At 40.3% G+C, this 20178-nt stretch overlaps 1 protein-coding gene across 2 annotated transcripts in view; it reads right to left on the reverse strand.

Annotated features, from left to right (window-relative positions):
* The window catches only part of shroom3 (shroom family member 3), a 416299-nt gene extending 396519 nt beyond the window's left edge, over positions 1–19780 (reverse strand). The window contains exon 1 of one of the 2 annotated variants that reach the window (XM_073065053.1): positions 18982–19780. In XM_073065053.1, coding sequence (XP_072921154.1) covers positions 18982–19131 — 150 coding nt within the window. In that variant the 5' untranslated portion in view covers positions 19132–19780. The remainder of the gene's footprint in view (positions 1–18981) is intronic. The other variant, XM_073065043.1, reaches the window with a different exon arrangement.
* Positions 19781–20178: the final 398 nt, after the last annotated feature.

Consider the following 20178-nt stretch of genomic DNA (forward strand, 5'->3'; position numbering starts at 1 on the left):
GAAAGTTTAGGAATAAAAGGACACAGACTGATGGTAACTGGCCAAAGACCTAGACCTGCAATAAGAATTTAATACACAATAATTATTACAGCCCATGAAAAACTTGTAAATAAAGTTAATAATAGTTTTCAAAAGGGTTGCAGAGTGTAATGGACACAGCCCAGGTCATCATGTATACAGATCTCCCTACCATTTCCAGTGCCTACAAGAGGCACTGCCTCAAGAAGGTAGCATCTCTGATCAAGGCCTCCCACCACCCAGCACACACCTACCTCTTTCTCATCCTTACCAGCGGGGCAGAAGGCCCCATCCCATGCTGCCAGATTCAGAAGCAGAGTTGTTTGAATCTGTGTTTGTGATGCTGCTGCAAGCAACTTTTTCCAGTGTGCCTATACCTCACCATACTAGTGCATAGGATAATAAACTAAATGATTTGACAAGAGGGAATAGGATAAATTGCCAAATGAGAAAACTCTGCAGGGCTCATACAAAAATGTAGCCAAGTAGGAATAATTGGAGAATTTGTCTTCCCTTACTGCCAGCATAGACAGTGAGATAAATGTCACGCACTTCTGCCGCACCTTTCTAAGATTCCATGGTAATGGGTTGTGATAATATGGGACCCCATCTCATTTTGTGACCTTTAGGTCAAAATATAAAGTGAAAGCTTAATCAGCATGTAGAAAGTAATAAAAATTAAAATTATTTGAGGTCCTTTCAGATTCCTCTCAACTGCTAAGATGCAGTGTTATATTCTGACTGAAACTGACCAGGGGACTTTTTGAAAGAGCACACTTGTGCTTGATTTTATTCAGATTTCAATTGAGATTGATTGCAAGAAAATACTTCCACTTGGTTCCCAAACCACTAGTGTAGTGGGTGGTATAACATTTTACAGCACCAGTGATTGGGATTCAATACCTGCTGCCGTCTGGAAGGAGCATGTGCATTCTCTGCAACACTCCTAGTACTCCAGTTTCCACCCACACAAGGTGTGGGTGGGCATGCTATGCTGGCGGCAGAAAATGGCAGCATTTGCGTGTTGTCCAGGAACAACTGTTGACACAAGTGAAGCATTTCACTGCTTGTTTCGATGTACATTGCTGTGTATTTATTCGTAGTAGGATTAATATTCTAAATATATTGTTTGATTAAACATTCCAGTTTTATCACATGATACTTGCACAAAGTAAACACAAAGTTAGATATGTCATTCTGGACTCGCTTGTTTTAAAAAAAAATTTGATGGTTTTTATGTTTCGGAATTACAAAATGTAACAGTGCTGAGGTATTTTTAAACAAAGTGGAGGAGGGAGGTTGATGCTTTCCTGCTGCTTACACGGTGGAGGGGGGAGGAGAGGAAGCTTTGCGGTTCTAACGTTTTTTTCTGATGTTTATTCTTTTGGGGTTTTTGTTTTTTGTGGATGTCTGTGAAGAATAAAAATTTCAGATTGTATACCGTATACATTCTCTGTCAATAAACAGAACCATTTGAATTTCACTACTACCAGTCTGCTGAGGCGCAGTGAGACAATTAAGTTTATTTTTTAAAACCCAGAGAAAAATGGTCAAGATTTTAGAAACATAGAAAACCTACAGCACAATACATGCCCTTTGGCCCACAATGCTGTGCTGAACATGTACTTACTTAGAAATTACCAAAGGTTACCCATAGCCCTCTATTTTTCTAAGCTCCATGTACCTGTCCAAGAGTCTCTTAAAAGACCCTATCGTATCCACCTCCACCACTGTCACCAGCAGCCCATTCCACACACTCACCACTCTGCGTAAAAAACTTACCCGACATCTCCTCTGTACCTACACCCCCAGAACCTTAAAACTGTGCCTCTTGTGGCAACCTTTTCAGCCCTGGGAAAAAGCCTCTGACTATCCACACAGTCAATGCCTCTCATCATCTTATACACCTCTATCAGGTCACCTCTCATCCTCTGTTGCTCCAAGGAGAAAAGGCCAAGTTCACTCAACCTATTCTCATAAGACACGCTCCCCAATCCAGGCAACATCCTTGTAAATCTTCTCTGCACCCTTTCTATAGTTTCCACATCCTTCTTATAGTGAGGTGATGAGAACTGAGCACAGTACTCCAACTGGGGTCTGACCAGGGTCCTATAGAGCTGTAACATTACCTCCTGGCTCTTAAACTCAATCCCACGGCCAATACACCATACACCTTCTTAACCAAAGAGTCAACCTGCGCAGCAGTTTTTAGTGTCCTATAGATTCTGACCCAAGGTCCCTCTGATCCTCCACACTGCCAAGAGTCTTACTATTAATACTATATTCTGCCATCATATTTGACCTACCAAAATGAAACACCTCACACTTATCTGGGTTGAACTCCATCTGCCACTTCTCAGCCCAGTTTTGCATCCTATCAATGTCCCACTGTACCCTCTGACAGCCCTCCACACTATCCACAACACCCCCAATCTCTGTGTCATCAGCAAATTTACTAACCCATTCCTCTACTTCCTCATCCAGGTCATTTATAAAAATCACGAAGAGTAAGGGTCCCAGAACAGATCCTTGAGGCACACAACTGGTCACCAACCTCTATGCAGAATATAACCTGTCTGCAACCACTCTTTGCCTTCTGTGAGCAAGTCAGTTCTGGATGCTCAAAGCAATGTCCCCTTGGATCCCATGCCTCCTTAATTTCACAGCAAGTCTTGTATGGGTACCTTGTCATATGCCTTGCTGAAATCCATTACAGTACATCTACGGCTCTACCTTCATCAATGTGCTTCATCACATCCTCAAAAAATTCAATCATGCTCATAGGGACGACCTGCCTTTGACAAAGCCATGGTGACTATTCCTAATCATATCATACCTCCCCAAATGTTCATAAATCCTGCTTCTCAGGATCTTCTCCATCAACTTACCAACCACTGAAGTAAGACTCACTGGTCTATAATTTCTTGGGCTATCTTGACTCCCTTTCTTGAATAAGGGAACAACATCTGCAACCCTCCAATCTTCTGGAACCTCTCCCTTCCCCATTGATGATGCAAAGATCATCGCCAGAGGCTCAGCAATCTCCTCCCTCGCCTCCCACAGTAGCCTTGGAGTACATCTCATCCAGTCCTAGAGACTTATCCAACTTGATGGTTTGTAAAAGCTCTGGCACATCCTCTTTCTTAATGTCTATATGCACAAGCTTTTCAATCCACTGCAAGTCATTCCTATAATTGCCAAGATCCTTTTCTGTGGTGAATACTGAAGCAAAGCATTCATTAAGTACCTCTGCTATCTCCACCGGTTCCATACACACTTTTCCTCTGTCAAACTTGATTCTCTATTCTCTCACGTCTTATCTTCTTGCTCTTCATGTACTTGTAGAATGCCTTGGGGTTTTAATTAATCTTGCCCGCTAAGGCCTTCTCATGGCCCCTTCTGGCTCTCCTAATTTCATTCTTAAACTCCTTCCTGCTAGCCTTATAATCTTCAAGATATCTATCCTAGTTTTTTTGAACCTTTCATAAGCTTTTCTTCTTGACTGGATTTACAACAGCCTTTGTACACCACGGTTCCTGTGCCCTACCATCCTTTCCCTGTCTCATTGGAACGTACTTATGCAGAATTCCACGCAAATATTCCCTGAACATTTGCCACATTTCTTCCGTACATTTTCCGAGAACATGTTCCCAATTTATGCTTCCAAGTTCCTGCCTGATAGCTTCATAGTTCCCCTTACTCCAACTAAACGTTTCCCTAACTTTATTCCTATCCCTCTCCAATGCTATGGTAAAGGAAATAGAATTGTGATCACTATGTCCAAATGCTCTCCCACTGAGAGATCTGACACCTGACCAGGTTCATTTCCCAATACCAGATCAAGTACAACCTCTCCTCTTGTAGGCTTATCTACATATTGTGTCAGGAAACCTTCCTGAACACACCTAACAAATTCTATCCCATCTAAACCCCTTGTTCTAGGGAGATGCCAATCAATATCTAGGAAATTAAAATCTCACACCACGACAACCCTGTTATTACCACACCTTCCCAGAATCTGGCTCCCTATCTGCTCCTCTATGTCCCTGTTACTATTGGGTGGTCTATAAAGAAAACACCCAGTAGAGTTATTGACCTCTTTCCTGTTTCCAACTTCCACCCACAGAGACTCAGTGGACAATCCCTTCATGTCTTCCTCCTTTTCTGCAGTCGTGACACTATTTCTGATCAGCAGTGCCACTCCCCCACATCTTTTGCCTCCCTCCCTGTCCTTTCTGAAACATCTAAAGCCTGGCACTTGAAGTAACCATTCCTGCCCCTGAGCCATCCAAGTCTCTGTAATGGCTACAACATCATAGCTCTAAGTGCTGATCCACACTCTAAGCTTATCCGCTTTGTTCATAATACTCTTTGCATTAAAATAGACACATCTCAAACCATCAGCCTGAGCTCGTCCCTTCTCTATCACCTATCTATCCTCCCTCTCACACTGTCTCCAAACTTTCTCTATTCGTGAGCCCCTTCTTCCATTTCTTCAGTTCACTTCCCACCCCCAGCAATTCTAGTTTAAATTCTCCCCTCGATAGCCTTAGCAAGCCTCCCTGCCAGGATATTGGTCCCCTTGGGATTCAAGTGCAACCCGTCCTTTTTGTACAGGTCATGAAGTACAAAAAAAGGCAGAAAATGAAACAATTCAAAGTTTCATAAACAGTGAGTACTGGGTGATAATAATCCTAAAAATAGAGGAGCAAAAATGGCTAGCTACATCTGAAAGATTGGCTCATTTGATTACACAAAAGATAATGTATGCTGAAAAGATTGAGCAGTATTTTAATGCAAATGAAATAGTCAATGAAAACCCATTACCAGTTTTGCTGAGTGCATTGGGTTTAAACACATACAGTTTGCTTCAAAGTTTAACTCGCCCAACCAAACCAAATAGAATCAGCTTTGCTGATATCATGGAAGTAGTGCAGGAACATTCAGAATGACACCATTGTTGACACTTCTGATTTCATAAGTGGAATCAAAAGCAAGGCGAGTCCATTTCAGCATACATGGGTGAATTGAAGAAGTTGTCTAAACATTGTCAGTTAGTGATGGGCTTAATGATGCACTGAGAGATCATTTAGTTTGTGGAATCTGAAGAGAAAGCATTCAAAATCATCTGCTAACTGAAGCGTAACTTACATTTAAAAGGGTAGTTGAAATAGCTGTGTTAATGGAAACAGCCGGCAGAGATACAAACTGAGTTGCAGTCAGGAATGAAAGTGAGCGTGAACAAAACTGCAATGTCTAGACAGAAATCGGTCAGGGCAAATAAACTTGTGGAAGGGGCTCACATACACCAGACCAAGGTAAAGGTGTATTTAAAGGTAAAATCTGCAGAAAATGCAACAAAGGAGGGCACATTCAAAGAGCATGTTGCACAGACTAAAATAAATGGACTGCACAGGGAAGAGAAAAAGCTGAAAACTCAAGATGCAGTTTCAAAGAAAGCACTAATCTGCATGCTGTTGATGAAAAATCTGATAATGATGAGAGTGACCCAGGACTGAGTAGCCTTGAGTGCGGAAACTAACAACAGACAAGCTATATGGCTTACACCAGAAATAAACAGCAAAATAATTAAAACAGAATTGGACATTGGCTCAGCTGTTTCAGTCATTCCACAAATGAGTTTGAATGGGATATCAATGATACTGAACTGAACCCTGTAGATATCCAACTAAGAACTTATTGATACTGGAGAAAAGATAACTCCTGTCGGAATGGCATTTGTAACACTGAAGTACAACAACCAACAAGCCACATTGGACTTGCATGTGGTAAAAACAGGAAGGCCAGCATTGTGGAGATTGAGTGACAGAGGCAACTACAACTCGACTGGAAATCCATCCATCAACTAATTGCATGCCACATCCCCTGAAATAGAGTCAACTGATACCAAGTTATGAAATGCACTGGATGTACAACTTTCTCCATGCTGTACACCATGAAACGTTACCCCACAGAGGACAACCAGGTGTTGGTGCTGAGTTCTGTGCCTCTATTTGGAAAGCATACTGGACCGGGGGGGGGGACCATACTGCTCAGAGGAATCATGAAAATGAGGAAAGCAGTGCTCTGACCAAAGCAGTTTTATCTGAATAAGCTTCTGATATGGCAATCAGGCAGTTGTTTGTAAAATGTGGCTTGGTTTTAAACTGGAAGAGAGTTCAAAGAGCTTCAGGAAATTTGTAAGCAATCGGCTTTTGTGAGTATACAGAACCAGAACCTACTCTGTGTGCATTAAGATTATTGCATGTACTTCAAGTGGGAGACAAAAAGCTGCTTGAAAAAGTAGATGCAAAGACCAAAGCCAAGTTGGGATTAAGGGAAGTCCAAAAAGAAGCAGTCAATGGAGATATGAAAACAGAGGATTCCTCAGTTAATATTGTGGTTGAGGAAACTCTTAGAGAGAACAGATTGTAAAGAGAGCAATAGGATTAACAAGAGAATACTCCAGTGAACTAAATGCATCTTCCCAAAAATCAGGATGCACATCCGAGGAAGAAGTAAAAGAGAAGAGAGAGAAGGATGACATAAGTGCTATGGAAATGGAAGAGGATAAATGGGGCCTAATTTCTTGAGAAATCAGCAAATGCAGAGATGCTCACAGAAACTTAGAAAAGAAAGGTAAGAAAAAGACAAGTTGAAAAGGAGAGGAGAGAAAAGGTGAAGAAAGTATCCAGAGCTGTCAGCACCATTTCCGGCAGTCTTAGAGCCAACTCTAAGATTGTTTCACAGCCACAAGCCTCACCTGCCAAGCAGAGTGATCCCTTCCCTTGTCAGGAAAGACACTGTCCTACAAGAGTAAGATAGCCTCCACAGTGATTAAATCTTAAGGCCTGAATGGGAAAATTTAAAAATTTATTATGTTGTGAATGTCTATATAGTAGTTGTACTATATAGTATACTGAAATAAAAATATATATTGTGTGTGTGTGTACGTATGTGTATATGATACTTTCTATATTGAGTTGGAGTTCAGCTAAGCAGGAAAGAGTGTGTGTATTTAATAATTCAGCAGTGTTTGAGTAATATTGTAAATATATTGTTTCATTTAGCATTCTTTAAATCATTATGGGTTATATGTAAAAATTAGGTGAAACGCATACATCATGACGCTATGTAATTTGAGTGCGCCTCGCTGAAATTAAACACAAAGTTAGATACATTATTCTGGACCCGCTTGCTTTTATTTCAATTCATTTTTATGTTTTAGAGTGACCAAAGCATAACATACGTGACAAATATAATTTACTTTTTTTCTTTAACATCTCAGCTTGATTGTTACAATGTACCACTGTCAACCTTCTTAAATCTTTCCTTAACTTTGCCTCAAATCTTTGCCCCAAGTACTTTTCTTCTTCCTTACGATACTCATAAATGCACACCACTGAAAAGACCACATGCAATTCCCTGTTCTATTCTACTGCCTGCTTAGAAGCCAAGAACAACATTGTTGCCTCTCCTGCCTGACCAATCACTCCCATTAGCATCCAATGCCAGACCCTCCATTCTCATCTCCATTAGTGCAACCCTAACCCTCTACCCATCACCTGTTAATAGGTCCACACATTATGGACCTACTTTTCTCCCATAATAAAACTGCCAATGCAATAGCCATCAACACCTCCCCACATCATCTCCTTGCAGACCACATTTCCACTGCAAATACATCTCCACAGCTGTTAGATTGATATCCTCTTGGACTCTCTGCAGCTATTACTAAATATCTTTCTTTTCCATTTTGAAATGATCACGACTGTCTCGCGAAATTTGCATAGGTCCTTACAATCTTGCTCTGCTACACCTGATGAATTCTCCTTTCTCACAATGTAGGAAAGTGCCCCATGTGCATTGGGCAGCATCTAAGCATCTTTTCTATTCCCTCCCCCTCTTCCTTCCATACCCCTCCCCCACTCTTACTCTTCCCCTCCCTTGACTATCTTATCATCAGATCTACAGGCTGGACCCTAAGTTATAGAAGAACCAGATCAGTCTCCAACTAAATACTGGGAAAACTAAAGACACTTCTGTCATCTCCTGACAAAGGTTCATGTCTACACCCCAGTTATTACCCTCCCTTTATTCTCCCCAAACTAGTGTGGTAAATTAGTGTACTGCATGACTCTATTAATAGAGATTCAACCTCAAAACTCAGCTCTACAATACCACCTCACGCTCAAAACTTCCTTGATCCACACTAATTACTAAAACTTTCACTTTCAAGCCACCTTAATGAAATTCTAAGCTCTTGCCTACGTTTGCCAATTATTTGAAATTTTGTCACATACACGGTGTCATCGTCTGCTCTGGAGACTCTGATACTTCAACTTCAGACCATTGTGTTTAATTAGTTATTTTCATGACATTGCCCCATCCTATTTCTAAACCAGTTTCTAATCAATGTACAGTATTCCCCATTGCCCTCTGCTGTTGAAACCTCTACACTGGGTACTAACTACTACTTCTCAGTATGCCCTTTCCCCTATTCTCAAAGTCAACTTTCCAACCCCAAGTTGGGTTCAGTCCCTCGCTTCTTCAATTTAATCTGTTCTTTCTGAAACGAACTCCATTGGAACACCACATCATTATGCTACAGATGACCGAACAAGGTCCCATATCCCATTTACAACTCACACCTAAACAATGCCTTTGGTGCAGGATAATATCATAACTATTTCACAGCAGTATTATTCCTTAACAAATCACATGAGAAACCAGATATGAAGCTGGTGACTAAAAGCCCAAAATATTATTAAGATTCAGGAAATTCTCAATGCCATATTAATTATTTCTCAGTTAAAACATGTACCAGGTTTTCCCCAACAGCAAAATCCTTTGAACTGGCAGAAATTTCACAGGAATACTGAGATACCGTAAAATTCACCGTGTGGTTTTTGTTGTTAAACATTTTGAGCATTTTCACGCCAGCCATGGTGGAACTTTGTTTCACTTTTACCCAATATTTTCAGACATGTCCAGCTAGCTTTTAAAATTTGTTCTTAAGAAGAAATCTTAGTTCTAAATGAAAGCAAAGCTCTGTAATGTTCCTCCCATGCAGGCTCACCCACCGATCCTCCACCGCCTTTACTTTCCTGCAAACATACTTACCTCTGTGGATTAGTGGTGACAAACGGCCTGGAAGGCTGGCTGCCCAGGTTGCCTAGTGAGGTGCAGTAGGCCACGTGGGACATCTACGCCTCAGCATTTAAACCCAAGACACTTCCCAGAGAGCCTCAAACTGCCTATTCATGTACTCCTGCTGACAACAAGCCGTTGTCTATAAGCACTTCTCAGATAATCAGAATCATTTAAAGACAGCTCAGGCATGCTTAACATGACAAAACAAAATACTAAGTACGCCTAAAAATAAATCAAACTAATAAAAATGAGTAATCAAGCCACTTACCTTTTTAAACAAGGTGGGAGACTCCAAATGGTTTTGTGCTACCTATATTAGACATAGCTAGCATAAAGCATCTCAGTGACAAGCCTAGCAGCAACATCAAGTGTATAGGCTCATCTACAACTTCCACGTTTCAATGCGCGTGCAGAGACCAGAGACAAGCAGACCACCAGGGAGGCCATGGACAGCAGTTGTCCATGGAACCACTGGCTTCAGCTGAATAACTGGCTCTAGTGCCAAACCTCAAACGTACCTTTGGGAGAACGCAGTACAGATTCACCAGAATGCTACTGGAGCAACAATAGTTAAATAGTGAGGAGGGACAGAGAGTAGATCCTCGGGTTAAAGAAAGGGTCCATTTCACTGAACTCTTCATGTTTTGAAAGATGGAGAAAAATATTTTCACTGGTAAATGGCAACATTAAAAGTTTCAATATGGCTCCCTGCCCCCCAACCCCCACCATGCACAGACCGGATTAATCCTGCAAAAATGTGGTGAATTATTTCAATACACATTCAACAGAAATTTGCAAACCGAGGGTGCAACAGAATATAGATCCAAGGCAAGGGGTTGGTTTTAAACTACAGATCAGATATGATCTTACTGAATTCCTTAACAGATCAAGGCATTGAATGGCCTTCTCTTGTTCTTGTGCTGCTATGATAACAAATTCACTAGGGCACAAATACAGAGCTAGAGGAAATCTTCCCATTAAGCTAAGCAGTCTTTTCCTTTTTTACAATATTTTTATTCAGAAGAAAAAAACAAGATTTACGAGTGCAACACATAGATACATCTCAACATAACTTGTGTACATTCATATATTGTAATAAAATTGATCAAAATGTTATAGCATAACACATAAAGGTATACCACTCTGTAATCAAAAATTTAAAGATAGGTCATACATCATAAAATAAATTTTTTATATAAAAAAAAGTCAACCCCCTACCAACTACCAAAGAAAAAAGCTGATGGATGATAATGGATAATTAGAAAAAAAACATATTCGCTTAAGAAGAGAAGATAAAAATATACATAAAAGTCTGTGCACTGTTAAACTTTATAATTTGGAAAAGTAATTTAGGAAAAGTCCTCAGATATCATAAAAAGATTGTTTCAAATTTAAGACTGAGCAGCAGATCTTTTCTAAATTTAAATAAGGCATAATATCACTTAGCCATTGAAGATGTGTAGGAGGGGTAGACTCCTTCCATTTAAGCAAGATTGCTCTTCTTGCTAAAAGAAAGGTAAAAACTAAAACCTGTAGGTTAGGAGTATTTAAAGTTATATCCTCATTTGCAATAATACCAAACAAGGCAGTAAGGGGATTTGGGTCAAATTGGACCCTAAAAAGTTGTGAGAAGGTATGAAATACTTCCCGCCAAAACTTTTCAATTTTAGGGCAAAACCAAAACATATGAATTAAAGAGGCATATGAATTAGAGTTGCATTTATTACAAAGTGGAGAAATATTCGGGTAAAAACTGGACAGCTTCTGTTTAGAAATGTAAGCTCTATGAACCACTTTAAATTGTAGAAGAGAATGACGAGCACATCTTATATTTGGAATAATAAACAAGCTTGTTTAAGTAAAGTTTACCTACAAAGAAATAAAGAGATGGGTGGACTAGCCATACCCAATTTTAGGTTTTACTATTGTGCTGCCAATATAAGGAATATCTTACTTTCTGGTCCTATTATATTTATCGTAAAGATTACCCACCATGGGTCTCCTTAGAAGTTAATTCTGTAAAAAATTCCTCTATTGTCTCTCTTCTTGGACCATACTCTTCTTTTTCAGCAAATAAAATAACAGATAACATAATTGTTAAGCAAACTTTAAGGATTTGGGCTCAATTTAGGAAATTTTTTGGTTTAGTGACTTTTTCATTATCATCTCCCATTCTCCTTAATTTTTTTTATCCCTTCCATGACTGACAAAGTCTTTAAGGATTGGGATGAACTAGGTATTAAGTGTTTTTGGGACCTGTTTATCTCAGGATCTCTTGCTTCATTTGACCAATTGTCAAATAAATTTGCACTCCCAAAAACACATTTTTACAGATACCTTCAAATTAGAGATTTCCTACATTTCCAATTAACTACTTTTCCTACAGGTCCTGATAAAAATTTACTGGACGATCTTTTAAATTTAAAACCTCTTGTTAATGGTTCTATTACTGGTATCTATAACTTGTTGATTGATTCTAGACAAGACTTTTTAGATAAAATAAAAAAAGCTTGGGAAGATTAACTAAATTGTCAGATTTCTGATGATAGATGGAATAAAATTCTTAAACGGGTTAATAAATCACCTTTCTGTGCTCGTCATTCTCTTCTACAATTTAAAGCTGAGCAGTCTTAACATAGCTAGCTTCTCAAGTGCATAATAAAGATTGGAACTGACATCAAAACACAGTCTCATTCTATTAGTTATTAGAGAGGTTCTAAAAGAATGGAAGAGTTACAGTGGTAGACAAATATAAGATGAAGAACCAAGATAACTAAGATGTGATCCAGATCTCTGAATCACTTGCATTTCATACACAAACTCGCTTGATAACTCTCTGAAATTTAAATAGATGCCAAATGGCAGAAATCTGATCAAAAATCCTCTCTTTGAAGTGCATCCGCCTTGTGATGACAGCATTTTAGTTTTATTTTTAATCAGTTCAAAGTTAGATTTGACATAAAGCACAAGTTTGGATCTAAATCATATTTACTATCGCTGACATGTGAACTTTATTGTTTTGCAGTAGCAGTGCAGTGCAAAGACAAAAAAATCTATAAATGAATAAATAGTGTAAAAGAGAAAAGGAATAACGAGGTAGTGTCATGGGTTCTTGGGCCATTCAGAAATCTGACGGCAAAGGAGAAGATGCTGTTTCTAAATCATTGAGCGTGGGTCAAGCTCCTGTACCTCCTCCTTCAGCAACTCAAAGTTGCTCATCCCTTAATGAGGATTGATGTAGGTTCTCCTCACTTCCCCACCCTGAAGTCCACAATCAGTTCTTTCGCCTTGCTAACGATGAGTACAACGTTGTGGCTGTGACATCACTCAGACAACTCACCTATCTCGCTCCTGTAAGCCGCCTCATTATCACCTGAAATTCTACCAACAACGCTGGTGTCATCAATGAGTTTATAAATGCTATTTGAACTGCACTTGGTTACACAATCATGAATATAGTGAGAGTAGATCCTTGAGGTGCAACTGCATTGCTTGCCAGCAAAGAGATGTTATGACCACCCCTGACTGACTGTGGTCTTCTGATAAGGAAGTCAAGGAGCCAGTTACAGAAGGGCCACAGAGGCCCAGGCTTTATTAAAACTGAGGGAATAACGGAGTTGAATGCTGAGCTGTAATCAATCAATAACGTATACCTTGGAGTTCTCTAGGTGCTCCAAAGCAGAGTAGGGAGCCTGTGAGAATTTGTCCGCTGTAGACCGATTGTGGCAGTAGGCGAACTGCAGCGGGTCCAGGCCCTTGCTAAAGCAGATGTTAATTCTAGCTATAACCAACCTTTCATTACAGTAGATGTGAGGGCTATTGGGTGATAGACATCAAGGCAGCTTATCCTGCTCTCCTTGGGCATCAGAATGATTTCTACTCGTTTGAAGCAGGTGGGAACCTCAGACCACAACAGTGAGAGATTAAAGATGTCTTTGAGCATTTCAGCCAGTTCAAGCACTCCACCAGTTACACCAGCAGGGCCTAATGCCAGCAATTCCTTTAGCAAAACAGAAAACTTTATAGATTATGAAATTTTAACCTGACCCTTCATTAGAGTAAAGCTGCATATTCATGAAATTTCTCGAATGCACTATTCAGTAAATAAAATACAGAATTTCTTCATACTGAAGTCAGTTACACAGCATTATGGCAATATCAGTAAGATGTGTAACTCAGCTCATTTGAATTATAGTCAAACTATACAAGAAATTTGTGCATTAATATTTATTTTATATGTACATTCAACCATCTTTCCAGGAGTTAAGGGAATTCAATTCCCTCCAGGCCACAGGGCTACTTTCCATTACCAAATAATTCCTACGCAACTCAGAACAAGTCAAAATATATTTGACTCTGCTACAGATGGTTTATTTTCTCGAGTGAAGGCAACTAAGGGGTGACCTAATAAAGCTCCCTTAAAATTAGCGAAGATTTTAATAGAGTAGATTCAGAAAGAATGTTCTCATGTAAAAAACAAGAACCCATTATGAGAGAGTCGTTAAGTGAGCCAACAGGTAATTCTGAAGAAAATCTCCTCAAGCTAAAGAGTGGTCAAAATGTCGAAATCACTACATAGGGAATGGCTGAAGCAAATAGTATAGAAACAGTAAGAGGCAGCTGAGCAATCATACAGGTGGGAAAGGTTTACTAATTTAACACTGATATATTTAAATGAGGTGAAGTAGTGGGGCAACAATGTCTAGAGGACTATGAACTTGGCTGGCCTTTATGTTCTATATCCTGTGTGATTCTGATTTGTCGTGCACTTGACAATGCTTGATGCAAAGTGTGAAACTGTGACCAATTTAAATTAAAAACTACTTGAACTGCAGCAAGTGCAAACATCTACCTAAAATGTTTGTCAGTAAAAGTTGTGGTGAACAACAGTAACCATGATTTGGAGTCTGAACAACCTTTATCTGGAACTTAATTCATTATGTTCAGTTTGAATATGAGCCCCAAGCATCAGAAAAAGCTCTGAGGACATCGGCACAAAAAGATGCAATTCCATATTTGTAATCTGTACCAATAAAGGCTTTAATTCTGTGGCTTGCTGTTGGTTTGTACTTTATCCAGCATTTCTTAAAGTTTTTGCACATAGCTACTTTCCTGGGGGGAGGGGGGGGACTCACTACTTGTATAATGTGAAATATGAGTTTTAATAAAAATACAAATCCATTAACAAGTGTCCCACATTAGTTATAGCGCAAATCTGAATCGCAAAGCGGTTTCGAACCATGCCATTACTTGAATGCATTTGCGCAGTGTTTCCTATTTCTAATTCCCGAAAGCAACCTAATTAAATAGACTGCTTTCAAAACATTTTTTTCATACAAGAGCTTAAAATAAAACTGGCTGACTGGGATTTCTTTAAAATGATTCCCTTTTTACAGTTTAAACAAACTAGGCTGTCTACACTACACGCTTTCTTGGCATTTCTTTGCCTATCCTGGACCAGAGCCAGAAGTCCAGCTACATTCTGCATGTTCATTTCCCAGCTTCCATGAGGCTGCTTCTTAAACATGGACATTGATATCATTTTGGATGGAAGCCTCCTGCACTTTCTTTTCTTCTTTTAAGAAAAGTTTTTCACTAGGCAAATAAAATATGTGCTCATTGTCATGAATGACTAACTTCAGACAACATTCTAAAGTTGTAAATTTGTATGTTATTATTATCAAGGCTGTATTGGGGTCAGATTTATATGAGCTCACTAAAGGGAGACAAACTCTTTTTGGCTCTGTGTTGTTCATTCCAGAGCTTTTCAATTCTAATCTTTGAATATAAAATACAACATGTTGCTTTACTCACTGTGATCCACTATACCCCAAAGCAAGGAAGGAAAGGAATAATTTGCATTTATCCTGTATATTTCATGTCTCTTTCACATTAAAACAAAATGCTTTAGGATCCAATGAAGTAGTTCAGCTACTGTTATAAACACATCAAGCTGATGCCCCATTGACACTCAAAACTCCGACTGCATAATTTTTGAGAGAATTGGAACTCTTTCCCCCCCCCCGCCCCCCGTTTTCAGACAGAAGAAAGCATGTATCACAGACTCAAGGATAGCTTCCATCGTATCTTTATTGGACTCTTGAACAGGCCTCTCATAAGCTACAGGATGAAATCTTGATCTCCCAGTCTACATCATCATGGCCCTTGCACCTTATTTGTTCACTTGCACTGCACTTCCTCTGTAGGAGAGATGATCTTCTGCTTTCCCTTTTCTTTTTGTATGTCAATGCATTTATGTATGGCATGACTATATATGTATGAAGATAAGACCACCCCTCAGGATAGAGGAGCAACTCCTTATATTCTATTATATTCTGAATAAAAGAAATATTGATTTCTCATTCCGGCAATTTTTTCCCCTGCACCTCCCCTCTTTTATTCCCCACTCTAGTCTTTTACCTTATCTCACCTGCCTATCACTTCCTCCTTGGTCCCCTCCTTCTTTCCTTTCTCCCATGGTCCACTCTCCTCTCCTATCAGATTCCTTCTTCTCCATCCCTTGACCTTTCCTACCCATCTAGTTTCACCTATCACCATCCAGCAAGCCTCCTTCCCCTCTGCCCCACCCACCCATCTTTTTAATGCAGCAGTTTTCCCTTTCCTTTTCTTGGCGCAAAAGATTGCCTGTTTATTTATTTCCATAGGTGCTGCCTAAGCTGCTGAGTTCCTCCACCATTTTGTGTGTGTTGCCGTGGCATGATCTGCCTAGATGGCACAGAAAAGATTTTCACTATCTCAGTACAGATGCTAATAAATAAATAACACCTGGCCAATAATAGCCTCAATTAACATTGTCAAGAGAACATCTGGTCACAATGGCTTGGCTGTTGTGGGAGCTTGCTCTGAACAAATTGGCTCTCACATTTCCTTTACAATGGCTACACTTCAATAGCAGAGGCCTTAAAACTCTGATATAAACGTGTTTTTTTAAACATCACAAAAGATAGCAGTTGCTGGAATCTGAAGCAGAATTAAAAACTCTGCTGGTAGAACTCAGCTACCCAAGAAACACATGTGGAGGCAAAAGGGACAGTCAACATTTCAGGTCAAGAAATGCCAACCATCCTTTAGGCTCCACACTAAGTGCTTGACCAGCTGATATCCTCAAGCTGTTTTATTTTGGCTCCACGTTTTCTCTTCTTTCATTGTGGGTCACTGTTTAATGCTACAGTAAAAAAACCATTTCACCACAGGACTACAAGACAATAGGATGTCTTCTTGTCTTCACCGAATTTTCCACCAGTGATAACTCGCTGTAAAAAAAATGGAAACTTCTGGCGGATTTTTTTTCTGCCAAAGTCAGGAGCACTGAAGCCATTGTACAAGGCTTTGATGATGAACTGTAACACCAGTGATTTTGAGCTTAGGATCAAAACAGATGTTTATGTTGAAATAAATCAAAAGGAAGAGAAAAGAACTGGAAAATGTTACTTAATGGTGAGGGGTTAAAACAATATTTCTTTAGAAAATGTTACTTGACATTTTGCCTTCACAACTTAAGTTTCTGCAATTCTACACAAGTTAGTGTATCCAAATCTTTAAACTTTAATTTACTGTAATCAAAGGAAATATAATTGTCAAACTTGAAATACACAACTTTCTCCAGTACTCAACAACCACCCGCCCCTGGACACACATTTTCACCGGTCAAAACCAATCATAATGGCCAGTCTCTCTTTTGTTCTAACTCTTTCAGTCATATCCCTCTACTACTGGTTCCAGCAACTACTCTGAGTTTACATCATTCTATGGTAAAATACTAATATGTGAAAAAGAAACAATGCCTTTAAAGATGAGGATCCAAACAGCAGAAATCTATTGACAAGTGATTAGCAGATTCACAAGTCACCTTAGCCTTAGCTGTGCACAGCAATAATGAAAGAAAATTGGACAATTTAACAAGCATGGGCTTCCATTTTGCACTATCATAATTGCTACTCTGGACTGTACTTTGGTCACATCTTCCCTCTCAGATTTTAAGATGAACTGTTTACATCCATGATTGACATAAACATACACCAGTTTTCTTACATCATAGAGGCAACATTGCAAATCATATATATATTTATCAAAGCAACAGTAGATGATGTCATGTCCAGTTGGGAGACCAGCCAAAGCTTTCCAAAGAAGCAGAAGTAAAGAACAGCTTCTTTATGTCAACTTTCATAGAAATGATCAAGCCAAAAGTGAATTACATTTAGTTTGTTTCCAGTGTGGATGTGCCAGAAACAGTTCATCCCCGAAAACAAGCAGTCATGAAACAATGAGCTCCAAACACTAATTATCGCAGCCTAATAAAGGGATTCAAAGCTAGCACAATTTCCCTACAAATAGGTGAGCAGTCCTTTTTATAATGAATAGTAATATAGTAGTTCTATATTTAAAAATAACATCACTGCACTGAACCTAGTAAGTATTGACAGAAACATCAAGTCAGGTCAAATGCCAAACTGCAGGTTCTTGCCCCAAACTTTTTACGATCACCTTCAGCCTTTCTCCTTACCAAAGTTCAGTTACTATTTCTTCCCACCCCTCCCTTTCGATATGTTGAAGGTCTATTCTTTGCTATTCAAATGGGGTATATTTTACGAATTAGCCAGGTGGTGCCTATTCTACAGATGTTTAGTCATGGGAGGTGGAGGGTTTGGGTGGGTGGGATTGAAAGAAAGGAAGTTGGGGTCAGTTAGAATGGAAAATGGTGACTGTAGTCTTGGTTAGCCAATATAATTCCACTGTTATTAATGGATAGAAAAAAACAGTCCATTAGTCATTATTCCAAATGCACAGAGGTCATCTCTAACATGGCTCGGGGTACCTTTTAAACGGGAATAAAATTTATCTAGTTTCTAGCCCAATTCATACCTAGAAATAAAGTTACTTCACAACACAATGTGACAACAAAATAATAATTTTCAGTTTTATTGTTGAGTGTTTAAAACTGAAAACAAACTGATCAGATTGCTGTTAGTCCATCTTGCTCACATTATAGAAAGCCCTTGCAAAGTATCAAGTGAGTAAGTAATCTGCTTGCACAATAGTGACTGAGATACTAGAGCAATCAGAATTGACAAGTACCCGAATAGCTTTCCCTTCTCAATCAGAAACTTAATTCTGCATCTATATTGAAAATACTCTACATTGAAAGGTGAGGACAAATAAGGAAATCGTGAAAGTGTCGCACGTCTCATTAAACCGCTTGTATGCACGACTGATGAAATAACCTATTCAGATCACCACTGTTCAATGAATTCTACAATGTAGCCGGCGAAATGCTACTATTCAGCAATGCAGGTATTGAAAATGATGCTGTTTTATTTCTGCCTTTTCCTCACCTGACCTGCAAAGCGACCTTGGGCAGAGGTTCGGGAGCCACAATGCGAGTGCAACCAAGTGATGCAGCTCCCACTGGCGACACACACACACGCACGAGGCGTGCTTGCCATTAAACGAGCGGGTTGTTGTGGAAACCGGATCCCCCCTCCTCCTCAATTCAGCACAGAAATTCCATCTCCCTTCCTTGCTCTTTATTCCGAAGGAAAGACGCACCAATCTCATTCATTTTACCCCCTTCCCAGACACAGACGTAACCCCCGCCACTAAAGTTCACCGAACACTTAAACCAACTCAACTCTGAAAGTCAAGATGTTTGAAATTTTTATTTCACCCATATGACGGTTTAAAGATTGAGTGCAGATCCCCGTACATTAAACATCTTTCAAGTGAATGAAAATACACAGGAAGAGCGTGGGATGCGCATTTCTCTTTCCACAAATGTGCGAATGGCCTTACCTTCGAAATGATCAACGGCTCTCCGTGTTCAAGGCCACCTTTCAACGTGAATCCCCACGGTGCGCCTCCCCGCAGAAACACTTCCACATTCATACAATTGAGCCTTCCCTTCTGTTTTTCGGCTCTCGCCCTGTACACGCTGGAGTGCATTCTTCCCTTCACTTTGTTGACTCAGGTAACAATCAGGGAAACGAAGTTGCTGCTCTCAGTAAAATCTGCCGGTGCGTGAGATCAAACCTCAATCCGGGCGGTTTGTCAGGACCCCGTTCCAGCTTCAGTCAAAACCATTCCTTTGGCCACTTCAGCAGCATCACGTTGGCAAATTCCAGGATGCTCGCAGACATTTCCACCAAATCTTCTCTTTACCTACTTGGATAAAGTTAATGCCTGAATACTCCTGTTCAAATTTAAAAAACGTGCATTTTAACAAGGAAGTAGGACGGAGCAGAGGGAACCAGCAGCTGTCGGGACGGGTCTACATAAACTTTTCACTCATGACTGCCTCCCTGCTTTGCCTCTTGCTAACGACAATGGGGCTTCTGGTGGAGGTGGAAGACGCTTCCCTGTCACCGTTCCTGACGCTCTCCAGCTCTGCTGTCAAATAAAATGGGGCAGGGACGTGTGCGAGGTATTGCAGTCACTTGCACCTTTTCTTCCCGCCGCCCCCGCCGCCTAACTCAGCTCCCCAAAAATTTCACTAATTAAAAGGCTGGCGTTGAGGACGGCTGCAGTGTGTGGGCAGGTCGCTGCAAGTTCGCTCTGTAACTGCGGAGTGCATCCCTTCACTCAGCGCTTCGCTCCTTGGCCGCAGCGCCTCCCCCTCCGGCTGTCCCCCGACTGCACCTTGCCAACAGCGCCTCTCTCAGCCCTTCCCTCCTTCTCCGCTACAGCGCCCTCCTACACTTTCTCATCCAGCGCCCGAGCCGGTCACCGAGTGCAGCCACACACCGCCGCGCCGCCTGCGCTCTCGGTTCTGTCCCGCCTCTCCCCGCTCACTGACCGGGGGCGGGGGGAGGACTCTGTCAATCACCCAAGAGGAAATCAGGTGTGGGCAGACCTCAACAAGTAAGCTGTGTGCATTTTTCGTTGAGCAATGTTGACCAATTAACAACAGTAGTTTTATACATTGCACTAAACAAAAAGTGCTGGACTTACTTACAAAATATGAAAACATTTTCCTTAAATATTTGTGTACAG

This window comes from Hemitrygon akajei, chromosome 13 (genome assembly GCF_048418815.1).
Source record: "Hemitrygon akajei chromosome 13, sHemAka1.3, whole genome shotgun sequence".
In the NCBI taxonomy this organism is placed as follows: Eukaryota; Metazoa; Chordata; class Chondrichthyes; order Myliobatiformes; family Dasyatidae; genus Hemitrygon; species Hemitrygon akajei.